The sequence below is a fragment of the Tinamus guttatus genome, unplaced genomic scaffold (assembly GCF_059628265.1).
Source record: "Tinamus guttatus ecotype Peru unplaced genomic scaffold, ASM5962826v1 Tinamus_guttatus_pri_ptg000684l, whole genome shotgun sequence".
Classification (NCBI taxonomy): Eukaryota; Metazoa; Chordata; class Aves; order Tinamiformes; family Tinamidae; genus Tinamus; species Tinamus guttatus.
Genome location: NW_028289218.1, coordinates 62,700 through 84,299, shown reverse-complemented (window position 1 = coordinate 84,299; position 21,600 = coordinate 62,700). Strand labels below are relative to the sequence as shown.

The 21,600-nt window shown below is 49.1% G+C and overlaps 1 protein-coding gene across 1 annotated transcript; it reads right to left on the bottom strand.

The window, feature by feature from the left end:
• Window positions 1-10,162: 10,162 nt before the first annotated feature.
• Window positions 10,163-21,379, bottom strand: LOC148591870 (Krueppel-like factor 9). Its single transcript, XM_088536626.1, has 2 exons — window positions 20,892-21,379; window positions 10,163-10,392 (listed from the first exon to the last, which is right to left on the bottom strand). The coding sequence occupies exons 1-2, from the start codon at window positions 21,349-21,351 to the stop codon at window positions 10,163-10,165; spliced, it is 690 nt and encodes a 229-aa protein (XP_088392752.1). The 5' UTR covers window positions 21,352-21,379.
• Between the last annotated feature and the right edge of the window lie 221 nt (window positions 21,380-21,600).

Sequence of the window (21,600 nt, the reverse complement as noted above, 5' to 3'; positions counted from 1 at the left end):
AAAAATCTACTAATGGGTTTTGGTTACAGGTATTAAATATTTGAAAGTAGATGTTATCAATAGAACACTAATGCCTAAAACAAAATACCAGTTATTCATTTAAATATTACACTTTTTGAACTGAGTACTGAATTGTGAAGAGTATGTTTTGTAAAGAAATTGAAACTGTCACCTGTATGTAAAAGGTAATGTCTCCCAGAAGGCTGCCAATATGCAGCAGCATCCTTGTTTTGATAGAATTTCATGCAAAATTTGGCATCCATTGATTTTGGGTGGGAGTTTTACTTGGCAACTTTCTACCAGTGAACTTCGCCACTAGAACTTTTATGCCTGTCTTTTAACATAAAAATGGTATGTTAAAAAGACAACAAGAATGCCCGTGCCAAATAACTAGGTTCCGAAAGGTTTCAAAGATTGGAATTAAAAGAAAGAACTTTGGTTCCTGTTTTAGATAAAGGAGCCTTTAAGGGATAGGGAGCTACAGCTTCCCACGTCACAGGCAGAACAGTGACTGCTGTGATCAATGGAGCTCTGTCCTGCTCGGAAACGAGTTCCTGGAATTAGTTCCATGAGGATTAGTGTCCATACACAAATATTTGACAGAAGAGCTAAGTGAGAGTGGAAACTCGGGCTGTAGTCCAGGGACTGAGTGGGCAGGAAGAGTCTTCTGGACTTAACTGAGGTTTGCAGAAGCTAAAATCTGTGAACCACATGGCGGGATGTCTTTCAAATGGGTTTGTTGACCTCAAAATATTTGCCATCTAGGAGCCCTGATTAATGGTGAGTCAGGGCTGACCAGGGAGCTTGTAGGAGCCCTGAACCTGTAGGGTTAGTTAATGGTCAGTTCTTCCCTGTCTGGACAGCATCTCTGCTTCAGGCTGCCATCTTGGGAATTTGCAGGATTTCTTCCTAGAGTTTTGGTGGGTGGATTGTTTGTTTGTTTGTTCTCCCTTGTGTTCCAGGCTGAGGTACGTACTACAAGCTTGTCTTTCACTTGCAGTAGTGGAATTCTGCCTTTTCCTCTTGATAGTGTACTTCCTGCTGGATGAGGATGAGGGCTTGCGAGTGTTGCCTTTTCTCCTTGCAGCTGTCACTGCTGACCCAAAACGCTGCCAGTATCTTCAGCAGTAACAAGAGTGTGTCACTCCATACACTGTCACTCCATACCTTCCTCCAGACAGTGTGACAAGCAGCAAAGCTCTACCACAGCAGCAGGATAGTGGCCCGAGGGCTTCACTGGCCGCTAGTTAACACCTTTCTTGGCAGGGGGAATAGAAAAAACTCACTGCTATAAAAGCAGCTACTGCGAATTGCAAGCAGGCTGTAAGCAAACATGTGTGCCTCACATGTGCATGTTTCTGTGGGAAACCTGATGGTTCCTGGGCAGGTGCCTCCTTGCTGTGCTTGGGAATATGCTGACACACAGAGGGTCTTCCCGTGAGGTACCGTGTTCAACCGCGAGGACCCCCACAAAGTCACCGAGTGGAGCTGCAGTGTCACCTGTCCTTCCTTAGCTGTGGGCAGCACCCTTGTGTTGCTGCCAACTTCCTTGCTGCTCCTCAGGGTTGGGTTTTTTTTTTGCTTCCACCTAGCCCCTCTGGGACAGTTGCTACACAAGCACAAGAGATCAATTTCAGTATTATTGTGAGGAGGGGGACATGGGTGGCAGCTAAGGTTAAACAGGCATCTAATATCCAACTTTTACTGCAGCTAGACGAGACCTCTGAAAAGCAGAGAAATGGGAGGACCCTGAGTGTTCCTGAGAGCTGAAGTGTAAATTGAGTTTCACCTTTGCTGTATTCCATGGCAGAGGCCTTGGCAAGCTGCGTGCTGCCCTCGTGCATAGCTGGGAGCCGGCTGTTCCTGGAGCGGGAACGCGGGAGGGAGCTGATGGGCCGGTCGCTGACCGGAGCAGGAATACAGGGGGGAGCTGATGGGCCTCTGCGCGGGGGGTGACAGGCGGCTCCGCCGCAGGCAGGAGCCCTGCAGGGGCCAGAACGTGCATCCCGCTAGGCCGGAGAGCAGGTGAATTGGGTGAATTAACACTACGGGAGGCCTTGTTCATTGTTCAGATCCACCTTCCTGCTTTTTCATTACTAAGCAATTTAGCTGATGCTTCCTTTCTAGAAGCTGCTGGCCCATCTTCAAACTCCTCTTCATGTACTTTGTAGAAATACAGTTACTTTCATGAGCCTATGGTTGCTTGCTTGTTCCCTCAGCCTTTTATTTTCCTGGTCATCTTTTACTAGTAAGTGTTAATATTGCCTTGCCCAGTTCCAGTACCAGTTCTTTATGTTTCCTAGAAAGGAAATAAAAGTGTTAGGTCAAGCAAGTGTGTGAGATGAGGCAGTTATTCCCTTTTGCAAGCACGTGCGTATCTCTTAGTGCGCTGCCTGCAGCCGTGTGCGCTGCCCACGCGCTGGTTTGGGTAGCGGGGTGGGATGCAGTGAGGAGGGGGCTCTGTAACACCGATACCCGCTGGCGTGGGCACCTCCCGATACCCGCTGGCGTGGGCACCTCCCGCGGATGCTGCTGGTGTCGGCGCAGCGCCCCGGGAGCAGCTCGGGGAGGGCCTGCGCAACGCGCGGCTCCCGCTCTGCCTCCCTCCTGCGCCCGGAGCCTTCAGCGCCGCTGCTGCCATCGAGGGGCCGCACTGAGGAGCCGTATCGGCTCAGTTCTGCATCAAAGTGTTCTGCAGTCTTACGGGAGCTGCGTTGGTGCTACGCGCACCCGCTCACCTTCCCTGTCCTGAGTGGTGGGCGTTCGTTCTGCTTTAAGCGACGCTGTGTGAGGAAAGGCCCCTGGTGGGGCAGCCGGTGTGATGAGGAGCGACCTCGGCGCTCAAGCTTCACCACAGAGCCAAGTGCACCCTTTTTGGATGTGGGTTACTGAAACAAACTGTCCAGAATGAAACTTTTCCAGAACTTTCTGTTACAGAGGCACCTTTCCCCCTATAACTTGGAGGGAGGAGGGGAGAAGAAAACCCTCCTCTGCTCTACGAGTAACTGGTCAGGGACCACCATGACAGATGCTGAGACTCAGCAGGGGCAGCGGCAGAAGATGGGGTAACCAGTGGCCTGCGAGCCCCGCTCCTCTCCTAGGGCCCTCCCTGGTCACCCAGGCCTCCTGCCCACAGCCACGAAGCCACTCTGGGGGGGAATGTAACTGCTGGTGACAGTGGGCAAAGCTGATGTTGCCACAAGCAGGAGCAAAAGGGCAAATGTTCAGTGAAAGGAGGCCACAGAAGATGGCAAGGAGCCTTGGAGAAGAACAGTGCAAAAACGATGGAGGTAAACAATGTGGTACAATGTGGACAGTTCAAAGTGAATGCATGTTTTAACATGAACAGTATGGTGTAGTTTAAAGAGGAAAAAGTATGTGAATAGACATCTGGTGAGAAAGTCCAGAGAAAAACTGTGGTGAAAATAAATAAGGGTATAGGGGGAAGATAAGCAGAGGGGAAAAAAGCTATACCAGGTATTCTAAACTTGGTGTTATTTAGCAGACTCCTGTGACCTGGAGCATTGTTCAGTGAGCAGTGCAGAAGGGGCAGGTGTCCTTTTGAGACCTGGCCAGTCTGAAGAATTCATGTTTTCAGCAGAAGAGAAACCAATCTTCCTCCACCTGCTGGTGGGAAGGAACATTTGCTGCTTTCTGTGTCCATAAGGAAGAGACAAGGACCAAACGCAGCAGATCTGGGAAGAGACCTTACAAACATCTTCAGGTTCCCCCCCTCACCAGACTGCAAACGGAGCTTTAGGCTGTTAACATTGTGTTGGTTGATCTTGCTTGCAATCCCTTAATGCTTTATTACCTCCATCTGGGTCTTGGGATACCTCTGTCACAAAAAACAAAGTGGTTTTTTGTGTTTTTTTTGTTTTTTTTTTCTTCCTCAAGAATTAAGAACCGCGAGGATGAAGTGACTGCAAGGCAGGTGGTAGGAAAAAGAGCAGGAGGGGCCACGGTGCTGCATGCCGCAGCAGCCTTGGCCCCTCTGCGCTGCTGTGACGATGCTTCGGTATTTGCTCATGCCAAAAGTGACTGGGATTGCAGCGTTTTTTGTGGGTCCCAGTCCCTGAGAATCCGGATCCCCAGGTACCTGCTTCTGAGCAGAATTGCCCTGCTTTTCTGGTCAGCACTGTTCAGAACACACTTTAGGCTATAAAATGTGCTGGTCTGGTGCCAGGATAATTAAAGTGGTACTGGCTGCAGTATGTATGCAGCTCCATAAGCATCAATATGCCTTAGACCAGTTTACTCATGTAAAATTATTGGCATATGTTATATTGGGAGGATATATCTTATTTTGTTTTAAAGGAGTTTATAGGAAGGCTGTCAGACTTCAAATATTTCAGTTAAAAGTACATACCTCTGAGAAAAGTGGTTCACTGCATGTGATAGTTGCAGGTAGCTCAGTTTTTAAGGAAGGCCTGGTTCATCTTCCTGTGATCCAGTAAAGCAGGGGTAAAGATTTGCCACCAACACTGTCTAAATTAATACCATGGCTTTCCTGTCCTCGTGATTTTGACTGAGCAGTTACATATGGCTTTTCATACCCTCCCACAGGTGCTTTCCATCTGGAAACACCATCCAAGGCCCCTGCGTTGAACAGCAGAAGAGCCCAAACCCTACATATGCTCTGATGTAACTTAGTCACCCTTTTCTCTGCATGCCATTAACTGAAGATCAGGAGAGGTTTGATGCAGTCAATACCCTTTGGTTTCTTTCTCTGCATCTTCTCAACTCCCACAGGGTTTTGTTTGGATCTCCAGGTTTATATGAAAGGATGAAAAGTTGTCTTATCTACTCATCCTGTAATTTAGATGCTTCGTTTCCCTTGTAGCTTCTGTTCAGCAATGCAGACTTCTATGTTCTGCTTTGATTGGCATTGCATGGCCTATGAGGCAGCAGACAATGCTGAAACAGAAGCTGAGGGCTTTTAATACGAAAAACAGCAGAGAGTGGTGTTGGGGGACACGTGCCAATAAAAAACCAGAAACTTGCATCTACTTCAAAATAGGCATTGAAAGCAACAGGAGCTCTGATTCCTCTTCCCCCGAAGGAGTAGAAGAGCTCCTATGCAGATACATAAACGGGAAAAATGCCGTGTGTAACAACTCATAAATAAGTACTTATTAAGGACTAAAAATAATGTGAATCAAAAGTTCCGCCCTTTGAAAAGGGGGAGCATTCTACAATATCTGTTGAGATAACTCTAATAACCAAGGCACGTTTCAAGCAATGACACAGTGACACTCAGAGCACTGTAATTGCACCATTCTTGCCATTGGGAAACTTCTTTGCTCTAAGGCCATCCCTTGAAGCAGATTTTGGTACGTACGTGATTCTGGCGGCTGCGACTGCATTAAGTTGTCGTAGTTTGCCAGACATGCCTGTGAGATGTGAGGAGCTTGACCTGGAAGAGGTTTTGTTAAAGACCCCTGGGAAAGCGTGAACGCTCTTGGGAAGACAGCAGTTCTTGTGAAGCTCGGAGGAAGAAGGAAACCTCTCTAACTGCTTGGCTCTTGAGTGCCTGGTGAACACGGTGTGTTTTAGACTTTGGTGAAAGTGAAAGGCACCTCAGGAGGTAAGATTTGCATGTCTTGAATGTGCTTTTTGCACACATTTAACTGAACTCTTATGGCCTTGCTTGTCATGTTGCCTTTCTTCTCCCCTCAGTAGAAAGGAATTAAAAACAAGTCCTTTAGTCACCGTGCTCTGCGAATCAGTGTGTTCGTGCTCGGGGTCCTACTTACATCCTCGCTCCCTAGGTGAAGTCCTCGTGCCAGCACCGCTAGAATGTTTCTGCTCTTTGTGTGTCGTGTCCAGTCCAACCACAATCTCCAAGGTCCATGTGAGAGCTACTCTGCAGTGTCTCTTAGGTCTCAGTGGTTGAAAACTCTTCCAAAGGCTAAAGCCTTGTCTACACTAGGGATAGCTTTCCAAGATCTCTGAAGAAAAAAAATATTTTAATGGGAAATATGTGAAAAGTGCTGTATCAAGGGGACTGTAGGAGAATGAGCTAAATGCCCCAGTCCTGTGTCTTGGCATTCCAAAAAATGAGGGAGAAAAACCAGAAAACTGTGCTGAGTTTGCTGCGTTTTGTCTTTCGACTTATCATCCTCAGCACAGAAAGCTCCCATACCTGGGTGTAAAAATGACCACTCCACTAAAGATGCCTGTCAAAAGCCTGGTGTCTGCTCCCACACCTTGCTTGAGGTGCAGATGGCACCATCCCACCCTCTGCCTCTGCCCGCCCTTCCAGGGGGTCAGGATTCCCTTGGATGTGGGCTTGGAGCTCCCAGCATGGCGCGGGAACCCAGTGACTCTGTGGATGTGAATTATGGGGTTCGGCTAGTCCAGAGGGGCCAACCCGCAGTGAGTCGAGACCACCGTGTGTCCTCCTTCCCTCCCTCCCTCCCTCCCGCAGAGGTCTTCTCCTTGCGCAGGCAAGTCCCTCCAAACCCCGGGTACGTGGAGGCGGCTGAAGCATCCTCAGCTCTTGGAAAGCTGCATAGGGCCAGCAGGAGCGCGAGGCTGAGCTCAAAATGCCGCTGAGCAGCGAGGAGAAACGACCCCGAGGGCAGCGCCTGCCGCGAGCCGACACTTGCCCCACGGTCTGTTGTCCCCTGCATGAGTGGCAGGAGGAAGGGGGAGAATACCTGGGAAAAGCAGCAAAGTAGCACCCGAATCCACCAATGTGCAGCACCGCGATCCTCTGAGCTGGCCCCATTACACTAAACTCACGGATTTCTGCACACACAGCAGCATTTTTGTAATCATCCAGACTGGTTTCATGATCAGTCTCTGATTCCAATTATGCGAAACAACATTTGCTTTTTTGGTACCTTTTTTCATTTTTTTTTTATTTGGACAGTATATATACATATGTACAAAAACATCTATGCCTACTTTTTTTTTTCCTTTTCTTTTTTTTACAATTTCATGTGATTTACAAAACAGGACAGCAAAATAACTTATAAAGGATACGAATACTGTACAAAAATAAAACTGACTAAACTGTCGGAAAGTTGGTATTTTACAGTGTCACAGATCGCTAATCTGTAAAACAGCATTTTGACGTATGTGTCCAGTCTGGTGTACGCTGGGCTAAGTCCATCTGCAAACTGAAAATAGATCTGTAATACAGGTACTGAAAAAATGTTCAAAAAGATATATGTTGTACAGCTATACCTTTAAAGCCATGGTTTCTCTATAGTAATGGGCTTTCTTAACCAAGGAGAGGAGCTGTCCTAACTTCAGCACTATTAAGTATTTTCAAAATAGTACAAGTACATACATTACTAGAGAACCTGATTTTCCTTTCCCACAACTGCAACACTCTCTCTAAACTTAACTTCAAGAGGCAAAGAAGTAACCCGGAGTTTATTTCATGTGTCAGAGCTATTGTTTGCCTTTTCTAAAAGAAAGGAAGAAAAAAATAATCAAAAACCCACTTGAACACAAGAGTAAATAATGTTCTCCAAACCTGATCCTTCCCGATGTATTCTGTTAGTGGTTAATGAATCACATTAATCACGTCTCTCTCATGCTGAAATATAGTTTACATTAGAGCAAAACAGTTACTCTACAGGAGGTTTTTTTCAGAAAAAAGGTCCTGTCACAAGTCATAATGACACGAGTTCACACGACCTGTTGTAGCATGGACCAAAGTATCCCCATCTGTTAATTCTTCTAGAATTATGAAGAAATGAGTTTTTTTTTTTTCTTTAATGTGTGTTCTACCTCAAATATTCCAGACAGGATCCCTACAGTTGGACATCCATATCCATATGTAGGTTAACCCTGGTAGCAAAGTGGCCAAAACGTCTATGTGTTGATTTACGCGGTGCCCATCAGCTGCAGATCCCCGTTGTGGCTCACAGGACGTGAGGCTGTTTCGTGTTTCACAGCATCAGGCCTTAATTTTCCAAGTACTCCAGAGCCGCCCTGCAAAGCGGCCGCGCTGTGGACGGCGGGACGGGCTCTACGCTCGCGCGATCCTCTCGGAGAGCAGCGGAGACGGTGGCGAAGGCCCTGCCCGGGCCCACGCGCCCTGAGCCCTCTCCACAAGGCAGCATCGACAGCGCTGGTGAGCAGGTCCCTCTGAGCATTTCCAGCCCAGCAGAAACACTGAGGGTACCCTGCTTTTATTAGGAAGAACGCACGTCCCTACCACCCAATTTGGACACCAAAAATTAAAGTTTGGTTTCTAAAACAAATGTTTCAAAAAGCTGAAACGGAGGTAGAAAGTGTGCTTGGTTTCCTGATGTCTTCGCTGAAGAAAACCCATCCCTTTTGATTCCACAGACTGCTCAATATCCCTAATGCCTTAAAAGCAGTTCTCTTCACATAGACGGAATTTATCATGAACTACACAGGTAAAAACACTATATGCAAACTGATTTCTAATGCTGAAAGCCATATATAACTGTAGAATAAAATACTCTCTGAGTTGATTTTTTTGTTTTCTAGGAAGCAAGCTTTATATCAGGTAAAACAATAAGATACTGTAATTGCAGGTGTACTAACAAGATTTTTATGTACAAAATTTTACAGGATGACCTAAATTCATCTGTAGTGGAAACACTTCATATTTCAGTCTGATTACTCCCGAGATGAATTTGGCCGTAGGTCTCTACGTAGGGCTGCACCTCCTCTTCCTCTTCTTGAGGAAGGGGTAAAAACAGAACAGAAAAAAAGAATGTTTCTGGAAAGAAAAATGTGTAAACATAATTCTCCCCCTATAGATAGTTGGGGAAGGAAAAGTCACTGATAACCTCTTAGCTTTTAACATAAACAAAGATGAAACACCCAAATAACAACGATTTAAAGTTCTTCTTCGGTGATGTTTTTGCTGCTCTTAAAAGAGCAAAACATAACTTTAAAATAAATGCAATATTACCTTTACCAATATGTCACGTGTGACACAGGTATAAAGTCCCATGGGAAGCTTATGGCATAAGGAGTATCACGACACTCCTTCTGCGCTGTATTCCCAACTAGGTCACGGTTTTCCCCCATACTCTACAGAAACAGCTCTAAAGAGATATACAGGAGCCCTTTCAAAGTGCTCTTTGCAATAATTTCAGCTGTTTCCATTAGCAGAGTGCTCTTAAGGAAAGGTCTACTCTCTCCATAAGCACACAGAACTCCCATTGGATTCTGCAGGAATCAGGCAAGTGTATGAAGAGAATAAATCTTTAAGGCAAGTGTATGAAGAGAAAAAACCTTTAAAAAAGCAGCAGTTTATAAAGATGGTAGCTGCTGTTATGCATCCATTCAAACGAAATACAGCAGAATAAAGCACTGTTAGTGGCATTTCTATAGTACAGTACGGTATTTATTATCAAATGAAAGTATAGGATCAATCAAGAGACAAATGTTTCTGCCCTCAACCCTGCCACGTTATGTAGACCGACTTGTATTTTTTCCAGGTAACTGAAAATGGAGCTAAATACACATACCATCAGAAAAGGACTGAGCTGTTGTTTGTTTTTGCTTTAACTCTCTGCTTGAATTATGCACGTTTTTACTGGAAAAAAAAAGTGAAGCTTATATTCAAAAGTATAGTTAATACAAAGAAAAATTTAAAAGACCCATTTACTTTAATGGGTCTTCTTCGGTATAAATTGACCTTATTTTGTTATGTCCATCAGACGTTATTTCTAAACAGATGCAGTGTTAGTCTTAACAGTCTTTCTAAATGAAGGATCATTCTGAGAGAGAAGTAAAATCCACTTCTAGGATGTGCTATGGAGTTTCTTTACTTGAGCATTATCGAGAAGTGACTTGGAAAGTGGTTTTACTCAACAAGTTTTAAATACAAGCAGCATCACATCGCTCAACAAAACATGTTCATGACACAGCAATCACAAAGACGGTGGGATCGCGCCCCCGCGGTGCCGCAGGCCGCGCCGCCCAGGCACACGTATATACACCAGCGAGCCGCGCGAGGAGGCCGCCGCGCGAGGAGGCCGCCCCCGCCCGCCCGCCCTGCCCTTGCGCCGGCCGCCCTCGCGCTGGTGCTGCTGTCCCAGGGCGCGAGGGAGCCGGGGCCAGGGGGCAGCTGGTGTCTGTCCATGGGCTTCGCGGGGAGCCGGTGCCGCCATGATGTCCTTGCGCGGCTCCCTGCCTCGCTCCCCGCGGGCCAGCTCTGCCTTCACGAGGCGCTCGAGCTGGACCTCTTGGACCTCTTGATCATGCTGGGGTGGAACTCGGTGTGGCGCCGCGCGTGCTTGGTCAGGTGGTCGCTCCGCATGAAGCGCTTCTCGCAGAGGGGGCACCGGAACTGCTTCTCGCCCGTGTGCGTTCGATAGTGCCGCGTGAGCTCGTCGGAGCGGGAGAACTTCTTAAGGCAGTCGGGCCACGTGCAGGGGAAGGGCCGCTCGCCTGCGGGAGGAAAGCGGGGCTGCCTCAGGGCATGGGCACCGGCGGCAGCAGCCGGGCGGCCGCCGAGAGGCTGCCCCGCAGAGAAGCTGCCCGCGTCTCTCGCGCAGTGCCAGGGCCCGCGGAGCTGCTCGGCTCCCCAGCTGCCCATCACCAGGTGCCTGGTGATCAGCGCACGGCCCAACACAACCTCGAGCGCGGCCGCAGTCACAGCCGAACTCTGCTGCTCCCCAGCACCCTTTATGCTGAGCTCCCCGTGGGGCTCGGGGAAGGAGCGCCAGCGCTGCTCCGAGGGTGCCTCCATTCCACTAACAAAACCATCTGTGGCCATTGCTAGAAAAGCAGATGAAAGAAGAACCGAGCGTGGAGGTGACCAGGCGAGCTGCGCAGCACGAGGGTGCTGTGGCAGCAGGAACGCAGAGAGGGCCCCGCTGCGCGCCCTGTGCCTCTGCTCTCCCTCCTCTGGAAAACCACACTGCTTGAGCAAATGAAGGGCTGATACCTGCTTTGAGGGCAAGAAAATGATCGTGCCACTCATAGCCCTATCAATACGAGTTTCTGCTATGTTGATAAAGCATCAAGCCAACCACCTGAACCCAAAATATATCCCCTGCACACATTGGTACTAAAAAGCAGGGTGTCAGGAGTGAGTTCGTTTTAACTTCTCCAGCATCCCAAACCCTTCCAATTCACCTCCGCAGGTTGCAGCGGTCTTGCATACAGTCACAGGTCTAATTCTTCCTCAATTAGATTCCTTAGAAGGAAATGAAAACTTTAACTTTGCATGAAAGCTTGCAATCACAGACACCATGTACCAGTGCATTTTGATGCCTTAATTCCCTTTCTTAAGAATCTCCTGGAAGGAATATAAATGACAGTTATTTGACAGTTATTTATAATCAACCATGAAACATAAAAGCTATCCCAGGAGTTTTTCCAACTTGGAAGAGTTGGAAAGAAAGAAATTCAAGAACTCCGTATTTTGTGACACTGCGAAGTTGGGCCCAACACACAAGCTCACTTTGCATTCACAGATGGCAGAAGATGGGAGTCTCGCACACAGCAGTCTGCCTTGGAGTGGTCCCCAGGCACAACAGCAGAACGCGAGACGGAGGAGCAGGGACCCGAGGAGTGAGCAGCGCAGCTGCTGGGATGACAACGAGGAGACACAAAGTACTGCTGAGTGCGGAGGGGAAGGCACCCAAACATCGAGCAACATCAAAGGCGAGACGGGGCGCTTGGTAAACAGAGGTTTAGCCATGCCATGGGCACCAAAAGCACTCCTGGAAAACTCTTGAATGTAAGTGCAGCTGTTTTAGTGGCTCAGGCTCTAACTACAGGGTCTTTCTTGAGAAGCAAGCTGTCCTGTGCCAGACTGCTTGGTGAAGTTTTAGTGAAGCACCACGCAGGCAGACGCCACCACATTGCAGCCCTCTTTTCCCCACCACGCAGCACGGCTGGGCCCACAGGAAGGAGTGCAAAAAGCAGCAAAATGCCCGCGTAGCGCAGAGCACTGAGCCCAGAGCGCTTCGAGGGGACACCCCTGAGAGCCAGTGCAACCTGGACTTTCCTACAGGTTTCTTGCCTTCCTTGTGTGTCTTTTAAGACATGAGTAGAAGCTCCTGTGAGTAAGCGCAGCCTGTATGGAGGAAAACCAAACCCCGAGCTGCCCCTGTTTGCGTGACGCAGCAGCAGCACCGGGCAGCACGGGGAGGTGCGTGCGAGCACGCTGGGCCGTGCTCCCGCCGGTACTGCCTCCAACCGCCCGTTCCCTGCGCCTCTCACAGCTGCTGCAGGCAGCTATCACAGGAAGATGGAGAAAACCCTCGGGATCGCCCCGGAAGGTGGGAGAAATACAGTGAGTTCTATTTGCACAAGGGCATTTACCATATGGCCCCATGTCAGGTACCTACACTCTGCAGTGGAGCAAGTTCAGGCATTCTTGCCCCTTCCCCAGACACAACGTTTCTCGACACCTACCTAACAACTCTTCAGCCAGCAGAAGAGCCTAACTCTACTGAAGGTCAGGTACCTAGGCTAAAAAGACAGGCTCACTGTATTTGGGGCTCAGTGTCTGCATTTGAGGCATCGTTGTATCCAACTGCATGCTGAGAAGCAGGTGTTTGGAATCTGACTCCATATATCCCTGTAGAAAGCAGCCGATTTTTGTGTACCCTCCACTTTCATTGGAAGCAAGAAAAACTAGAAGAGAGCTGGCTCCTGACATTCCTTCTGAAATGCAGTGGTGGTGGCGTGACTTCCATCATCAGCCCCCAGCACAAACACTTCACATGGCGCACTTCAGGCGTAACCTACAGTCAGGGGCACTGGAGGCTCCCTAAAAAATGCTGCAGCACTTCCAGGGCCGCTCAGAGCATCACTTGCAGGTAGAGAGCCTTGCACGGGCAGGGAATGTCCCCCTCTTGAGGCAGGGGTTGCCAAGGAGCTTGAGGTGGCAAATATGGCAGAGATGCCTAGGAGATACAGACAGTTCCATAAAAGAACAGAAACCACAGCTGGAACCCACGGCAAGCCACCGACAGCCACGTCCCAAGCACGGCTACAGCAAGCGGCTTCATCACCTCGGTCACGCAGGCTTTTGGAGACTGTCACAACCACTTCAGAGACGCGCATAGGAAAGTAGGCCAGGCATAATCCGTGCTGCAAGAAAGTGTTAAAGCCCTAGACTTTTCAAGAGCAGAGAGACGAGGGGGAGGGAGACTCGTCCAGGCGCCCAGCGCCCATCTCTGAGCCAGGAATCCACTGCCCGCCTTGGCTGCAGAGCCACAACCGACCGGGCAGCGCGGAGAGGCGGCCGCGTGGAGAGGCGGCCCCGGGAGCTACGGCATCGGCACCCAGCAGCCGTGCAAGGAGCAGTTGTTGCAAGGCCTTTGAAGCAAGGTAGAGGTGCCTGCTGACAGGTGATGATTGTGCGCTCGGCAAAGGCGGGCACGTACTTGCTGCTTGTATTCAACGCAGTGGGTTTTTAAAGCACCAGAGAGGGGTTTGTGCAACAGCGTGGAAACAAGTCTTGAGGTACCCTGTGCCTCATACACATCTGGACAGGCCACACCATGAAATGCTGCAACACGGGCTGGTGCTGCCTCCATCTGGCACTATTAATTCCTGTGCTGCATCTAAGCCAGACATGTAATTTTTGTAAGTTTTCCCCTCTTTATTTCCAGGATCAGCATCACTAATGCTTGAAAGAAGCACACCATTAAATATAGTTTCACTTGCTGGCAGCATACTTCTTCTGTTTCAAGCTTTGGCTTAGCTTAGATTTTAATCAAGTAAAGAAGAAATGTCCAATAGTAATTTAGAATTGTTGATGCATCATGCACAGTAGAAATCTGATGATAAGAGAGAAAAAGATGTAAATGATTTTATTTCAAAATATATGCAGGGCAGTCTACAGAAATAAAAATTAAAAAAAGGAAATCAGAAGTTGTTTTAGAGGTTATTGGAATAGGTGTGTCAGTAAACTTGCCCTTCTTCGCCCTGCATACCTCCAGAGACAGGTCTGAGGAATCAGTGTGTGCTGAGATGTGCAGACTGGCTCTTCAGAGATCCTCTCTGGAGTCAGCCTGCTGCAACACCAGCTCATTTTAAATCCCATATGGATGCTCATGCCATTGCCTTTTGGTCTCTGTTCTCTTGCTTCATTTGATCTTTTCATCCAGCTCCCCCTCCTCTCCCTCATATGGAGAATTTCTTTCTCTGCAAGTTTAAACTCTCTATCCAAGCAGTGACTTTCCATTTTCTTCTTACTAGAGGGTCAGCTATTTAGTTTTGCCCTACTCTGAGGCATGACAGATTTTCCATGCTGTGATCTGGTGCAGCAAGGGTTTCTGAGAGAATGAAAGAAAAATGGCAATAGCAGAATTGTAAATAATACAGCTAGCAGCCACTATTCTGATTCACCATTTGTTTTCTCACTAAAAATGCTGCCTTTGATGTGGATGACTGAGGTTGGAGCTGCAGGTCAGTGACTTATCAAAGATGACATAATTCAGGGAAGCAACTGGCAGAGAAGTTCTGGACAGAGGTGTTTTTTTCCTCCCGCCACAGAGAGTGTATGTGGGAGGTGAAAAAAAGTAGAAGACAAAGTTGATGATCCTACACTTGGGCTATTCTCTTTGCTCCAGTCCTAGTGCATGCCCTGTCCTAAGCCCTGTGAGCTTCACTGAAAGTGAAGAGCATCTAAGAGCTTTTGGGCAAGAGCAAAATTACTTAGGAGAACAGAACTGGTGCTTGCTGAAGTGAGGGAATGGGGATGGCAGAGCAGCACTCCCTTGGCTTCAGCATGGTTCGTTCAAATCAACTCTGCACAGTTCAAATAAAGAGAATCTGACATACCTTCATCTTGCCTTTGTCCTCCAAGATCTTCCTGAATCTCTGTGGCTGCTGGAGCCTAAATTGCCCGAAGAAATCTCTGTAATCTCTATATCTTGAGAAGATCTGGTCCTGAACTACAATCTGCATCTTATGTTCACTGTTCTGTAGATGCTACAAACATGGTCCAGCTTAATGCAAGAGGGGAAGGGGGAAAAAAAGAAAAAAAGAAGAAATCTTTCTTCCTTGCCTCAGCATAGCTTCCAGCACAGCAGTGTCCTTGTTTCCCACACATATCTTGAATGAGTCATTTCCTGTGGGCCACTGCATGTGGGCCGCTCAGTCAAAACCCCAGGTGTCCTGATGAAGGCAAGTCTTGAGAGCATCTGTACACCTACTTCTGGGCAGATGACTGGGGGCCTTTCAAGCATCCTTCTCTTCTTCTGTGATATTCCAAAATTGGACCTTTACAAGATGGGGCAACCACAAAGCTACAGGTATTGTGGTGAGAGGCAGCACAGAGCAAGATCAATGCCCAGCTTGTGGGTACTATTTATATAAAACAAATATTTCTAAAAGACTTGAACCCAAACGAGTTAGTCTGGCAACAGGTCAAACAGACCCCTACTACAATAGGCAATGGACAGATAATCTGCACCAGGTGGTTTACTACACCACCATTTAGGGCTGAACATCCTAAATGGGATGCTGAAAAGCTGCCTAGAGCAAAGTATTTCGACTGCTCCAGCATTCTTAAAACCACCATTCAACCTCTGCGTACATATGCAGGTGTTACAGACTTTTCAACAGAGCAGACACAAAAGCACCTGCTCAAACCCAGCCCTGCTGAGCTGCTGCGAGTCCCAGCTCATGTCCAGGTCCCCGTGAGGCACCGTCTTCCTGCTGCCCCAAGCTGGTACGATGCTACATATCTCGGGAGCTCCTATCTCTGGAGCTTCTCTGCTGGACTAGATTCCTCCTCGTGGGCCTTAAAAAGTAATTTTTGGGGGGTGGGTGGGGAAATGGCCCCCCTGTTAACCATAGGCCAGGGGAGCTACCTAGGAAATAGAAGATCTCTTTTTAAATTCCATCATAGAGTTAAGTCCACACTTACCAGAACATAGAGTAGTAACTTCATCAGTAAACTCTTTGGAACTATGGATTAACTTGCTATCTCTCTCTCTCTCTCTCTCTTTTTTTTTTTTTTTTCCCCAATTTGAACCTCCATTTTACAGTAGTATTGAAATATTAATTGAGACATGGAGAGAGACCAACTCATAGCCTGGTGCTTACAGCACTTGCCCAGGATCGAGGAGCTCTGCATTTAGGGTCCTAAACCCTAAGCATTAAATGCTTGTTAAAGGAGAGCAACTTCGACAGGGAAAGGGACAGAGACATGTTCCTCTCCGAGGAGAACCCCCAGACTCCTCACAGCAGGGAGCTGGACAGCAGGTCCTTCAGCTGCTAGTAACATCCTGCAGGCCCCAAGCTGCTGGGTACAGCGTGGCCACAGCCAACACGTCCTTGAGGCCGGGGCTGCCGTCCCTCGTGGCAGCATGTCCTGTCCTCTGAAGACAGGGCTGAGGGAGGCCGAGACACCGCTATCTTATCAACGTGCCCATGTAACAACGAGCTCAGGGCTCGAGGCCAGCAACACACAGCGCTCCTGAGCACACTAAGTTACACCACTGGCCACAGTTTTTGGTGTAGTCAGAAAGACCATATCATTACTTTTCTACGAATCGATTAGTCAATATTTCAACAGACTTATTTCAATTTCAAGGCATTTATAGAGCATTCTCAGGCCATTCACAATCACTGTAGCTTAAGTCTAGCTGATAGCCACATTATCATAAATAAACGTTATTTGGAACGTGCCTCACTGTCACCACCCAGAGTCTGGCTTCCTAATCTCAGCTTGGCTTCAACCTGTTCCCCCAGATGCAGGTCTGGGAGCAACACAAGGCAATGAGCAGCAGCGAGGCGCACACGGGGCTGCACCTCGTGAAGGGCAAAGGCTGTACCCAGCCTAACAGCCAGGGGTGCAAGGCACACCTGCTTTAAAATAAATATATACACTTAAAAATTTAAAAAAAATGGGTGATGCCCACCACACAGTCTTCAGTACTACCACACAACAACACGCAGAACACAACTCGAGCTGCATTTCCAATATACCCATCTGGCAATGGATATATTCAATATATGCATTTGTATGGGTGATGCCTGCTCATTGCGTCTCTCCTACATGAGCACTTCTTTAAACTGACTGCATCAATACAACCCATGTGAATTTTATGAAGTAAATTCCTGTTGCAAAATGTAGTCTAACTTAAAAAAAAAAAAAAGGAGAGAGAAATTGGGCAACACTGAAAGTGATCTTGTGAATTTTGCCTGCTTTGCTCAGTTAGCAAGGGCTTCCAAGCAATATGCTAATGTTTCTCCCAGACTTGGAAATATGTCTATTAATACTCCAGGAATTTACCCATTTTTTTCTGAGTTCTTGGGAACAGGGGTTTCAGATGGAGGTCTCATTTTGGCAAAAATATCCTGCTGGGTCCACTCCGCCTTCGGTCTTTCTGTAAATGAAGTTGCAATGTGACGTCGCATGAGCTTGATAAGAAGGGCTTAAAATGCTAAATTTCAGATTATGCTCCCATAAAATACCCCAAAAAGCTCTAGGCAAGCAGAGGATTGTCAGCATATCTGCATCTGCACAGTCTGTCGAGCCAGCGATTATCTAGAACACAAATGACAAAGCAGCTCAGCCAAAACGGCACCGAACTGATACGGGTCCCAGCCCAGAGCTGCGGTATCTAGATGGGCAATTTATCAGCTGTGCTTCTTATCTCTCCCATTTAAATCAAAAATGCTTCTCAGCTTCACTTTGCAAAACAGCAATCCAAGGATCCACGCTTTCACCACAGCCTACAACTGCCTTTCAGTTAGGACAATGATGTCAGAAGAGTTTTAAGGGCATAATGCAGTGTTGGAAAACTCTTTGCATTGTTTGGAGCTGATTTAAGATGATGTACTTGACTGCAAAGCCTGGTTTATAAGGGAGAACTTTTTTAAAAACAGCTTCCCCCCCCCCCCCCCCCCAATTGTCCAATCTCTTAAGACCTCATGTGGACATGGACTTCCCACCAAACTGTACAGCTAATTCTGGGAAGGAGGATTCACCTCCTTAAGCAAGTAAACTTCTGCATGCTGTGTAAGAGACAAACTAACTTCATAGTACCATCTCTATTGCCTTCTCCTAGCAAGGAGAATTTGTTCTCAGCTTCCATATACTCTTTAAATGGCTTTCCTTCACACCTCTTACCACATATCCGTTCCTTTATTCAGTTTCTCCTGCCATTCTTCCCTAAGCTTCTGTCGCCCTGTGCTCAGGTCTCCTTGAGCAGCTTTTCTAACTGAGATCTCCTGTGAACGCCCATCTGCCTTCATCTTCCTGCAAAGTCCTCTAGCCTGCACATCCTTCTCCGCTAAGTTTTCTCTTCCTTGTTTTATTTATTTATTTAAGTACGACTGGACTTCCTAAACTCCTAAGTATTTGAAGAAGCTTTTGTATTCTGTGTATCTATCCACTCATACTTGTCCCCTTCTTGCTCTGCCCTTGCTTTCTCCCGAGCGCCCCATTGCTTCTGTAGCTCTGCACCTCTTGCTTGGGTGCCTGGGTCGTTTCTACACGTAGAAGGTCTTTGAGGAAAAGCCTGCAAGATTCGCCCTGCCACCTCAATGCTGAAGAGCCTCCTGCAGATGGAGCACTCTTGAAATCCTTTCTGATGCTTCCCAAATTCAGTTTGGAGTTTACAGTCTGGCATCCTACTCTTATAACATTATCTATGAAGATAAGGTCACTTTGTCTTTCAATTTTGCCCTCCAGGCAAATAACTTTTGTTTTACCACCTCTTGGGATAATACCACCTTGTATCTTCTACCACCCACCCCAGAGATGCTACTGGAAATAGTGCACATGGAACAATCTTATCTGTAATAGCATTCCTGTCTGGGACACCAGAAATTAAACAAGAAATTCCAAAATATTTTGGGGTCATAATGATGAGACAGGCAATATGCAGTTCTAGTGATAAGCTTGTCTTTGTATCACAGGTTTTTTTGCAAGTACCATCAAAAGACTTATTCCACTGAGATCACCTCAGAAGACAATTGTGGATGGACGTATAATATAAGTCTTCTGGAAACTGAACTAAACAGTAAAGGTCCAGACTTCATGCAAACCAACAGTCAACACACATGTACTTTTAGTCTCTGAAATACAGGATGCCTTTGAACCAACAGGCTGAAGGAATTATTAATAGATACAGACCTCTAACTTTTGAACATGAAGGCTTTGTTCTCCTAACTATCTGTTATTTCAAGTCTCACTTTCCATTAGGTGACAACAGATGGTCCAGTGAACGTTCAGATCCTCATCAAGAGCAAACATCAGCATTGAGAGATTTCTAACCTGATTATCTAGCATCTATGAGTGAAAAATGGGATGCTGGTACAAGGAAAATTGTGGTTGTGAAGGGAAATCCCGAGGTCATTTTCCAAGTCTGAGAGAATGAGGGTAATATAAAAAATTTAAGACCAGGAAGCTTCTACTGGTGGATGTGTATCTAATTCAGCTAAAAGCTACAAGCAGCAAGAAATCAAGCTGATGTCCTGGAAAACCATCTCAGACTAAAAAAAAATGAAAGTAGGTGGAAGGAACTCAAAAGGTTTGGAAATGTGAGAGAGAAATAATAATAATTATTATAATAAAATAATAATTAATATAATAATATTAGAAATAATAATAATTATAATAAAAGTACTGAGCAGTTTAATGTTTTCTGCAACACGTAGTTATGAATAACTGGAGATCCAATTGTATCTTACTGTTGCTATGGAATTATTCCACCATTTATAAAAATAATTGGCATTAGCAGTATCATTTACTATCTTAGTTATCTACAACTAACTCCGGTCATATTGGAAAGCTCTGACTGTTTAATACATGGGCTATTTGTAGCAATTTTAAATACACAGAACTGCAGCGAAGGCACACTAGCATATACAAGCTAAACATTTGTTACGTGGAGTGAGGGTGGCATCCTGTGAGCCTCATGCCATTTCAGAGGATACTTCAGACAGTACTGCTTGTGGCAGATGACGTGGGTTTACACTGTATTTATTTGCTTCCCCATACCCCGCACTCTACCCCAACTGAGGCCTATTTTGGTCTCCATATCAGGGCGGGTATCTGAGCAATGGGCACTACATGGAAATGACACTGCCCTCTGCCACTTGTGAGACAAAATCCTGCAAGGTATCAGTTACATGCAGCCTCCAACGCAGCCTCGGAGCTTCAGTCCTGGAAGCGGTAACACGCCAGGCGCCGGGGCGGGCCCCGAGGGTGGCTGCGGATCCGCACCGAGCGCCCCCTCCCCGGCTCCGGGGCTCCCTGCGGGACACGTAACCGCGGCGCCCGCTGCGCCCGGGCAGCGCCAGGGCTCCCTCCTCGGGCCGCGAGCGCGGCCAGGGGCGCAGAGGCGCCAGGACGCGCAGCTTCATGGCGCAGGACACCTCGAAAGCAGCAGCCACCCGCGCAGCCCGGACGCGCGCGGCTGTCCGTGGGCCGCCCGCGCCGGAGACGTTTGGAAACGCGCGCGGAGCAGAGGCGCGCGCGGGGGGCAGAGGCGCGCGCAGCCGCGCCGGTCCCGCGCGCTGACGGGGCGGCGGCACCGCGGAGCTGCCGCGCGAGCCGCCCCTGCCCGCGCGCCCAGCGCGCCCAGCGCGCCACGCCCTCCGCGCCACGCCGGGGGGCGCGCCCGGCTCGGGGCCGCGCGCCGCCCCTGCTCTCACCCGCCAGGGACCCGGCCCCGCGCCGGGGCGAGCCCCCTTGGGGCATTTTTAGGGACGTGCCCGCAAGGAGCGCGTCGCGCGCCTAACCGTGCATAGAAAACGGACCCCAAGCCGGAGTAAATAAATAAATAAATAAATAACGCTTCCAACCACCCCTGCCGGTGCGGAACAATTTTTTCAGGCGGCTGGGAAGCGGGCGCGCAGATGGGCGCAGAGCTTCTCCCGCGCGCACCTGCGCCCGCCCCGGGCGCCTCCCGCGGGCGCGGGCAGCGCGGCGGGTTCACGCGAGGCCGCGGCGCCGCCGCGCTGACCTGTGTGCACGCGGTAGTGCGCCTTGAGGTGGGAGGACTTGCCGTAGACCTTGCCGCAGCCGCTGTACGGGCACTTGTGCCGCTTCTCGGCCGCCAGCGCGCCCTTGGCGGCGGCGCGGCGCGGCGCGGGCGCGGGCGGCGGGCTGCACGCCGGGCTCGAGCCCGCCTCCGTGGTCACGTCGCTCTCGGAGCCCGCGTCCTCGTCGTCGGGGCTCTCCACGCTGTCGCTGCAGACGGAAGGCGCGGGCAGCGCGCGGTACTTGTTCAGCTCGAGCAGGCTCTTGGCGATGGTCACGAGCGTGCAGTAGTCCTTCCAGGCGTCGCGAGGGTCGCGCAGCTCCTTGCCCACGTCCCCCTCGTCCGCCACCTTCAGCCGCGCCGCCTCGGGCACGGCCGAGCGGTTCGAGATGGACACGAGGCACTGGGCGGCCACGAAGTCCATGTAGGCGACGGCCGACATGGTGCGGCCGCGCAGAGGGGGCGGCTCCCGCTGCCCGCGCCGCGCTGCGCTCCCCGCGGCGCCGCCTCAAGCCATGTCCCGCGGCGGGGCCGCGGCGCGGGGGCCGCTCCGGGCGGCGGCGAGAGGCGGAGGGTGGCGGCGCCGAGCGGGTTGCGCCGGGGGCAGCCCCGCGGCGGCGGCGGCGGAGGAGGCGGTCGGGGGGTGTGGAGGCGCCGGGCGCCCCGCGCTGCGCTGCGCTCGCCGTCCGCG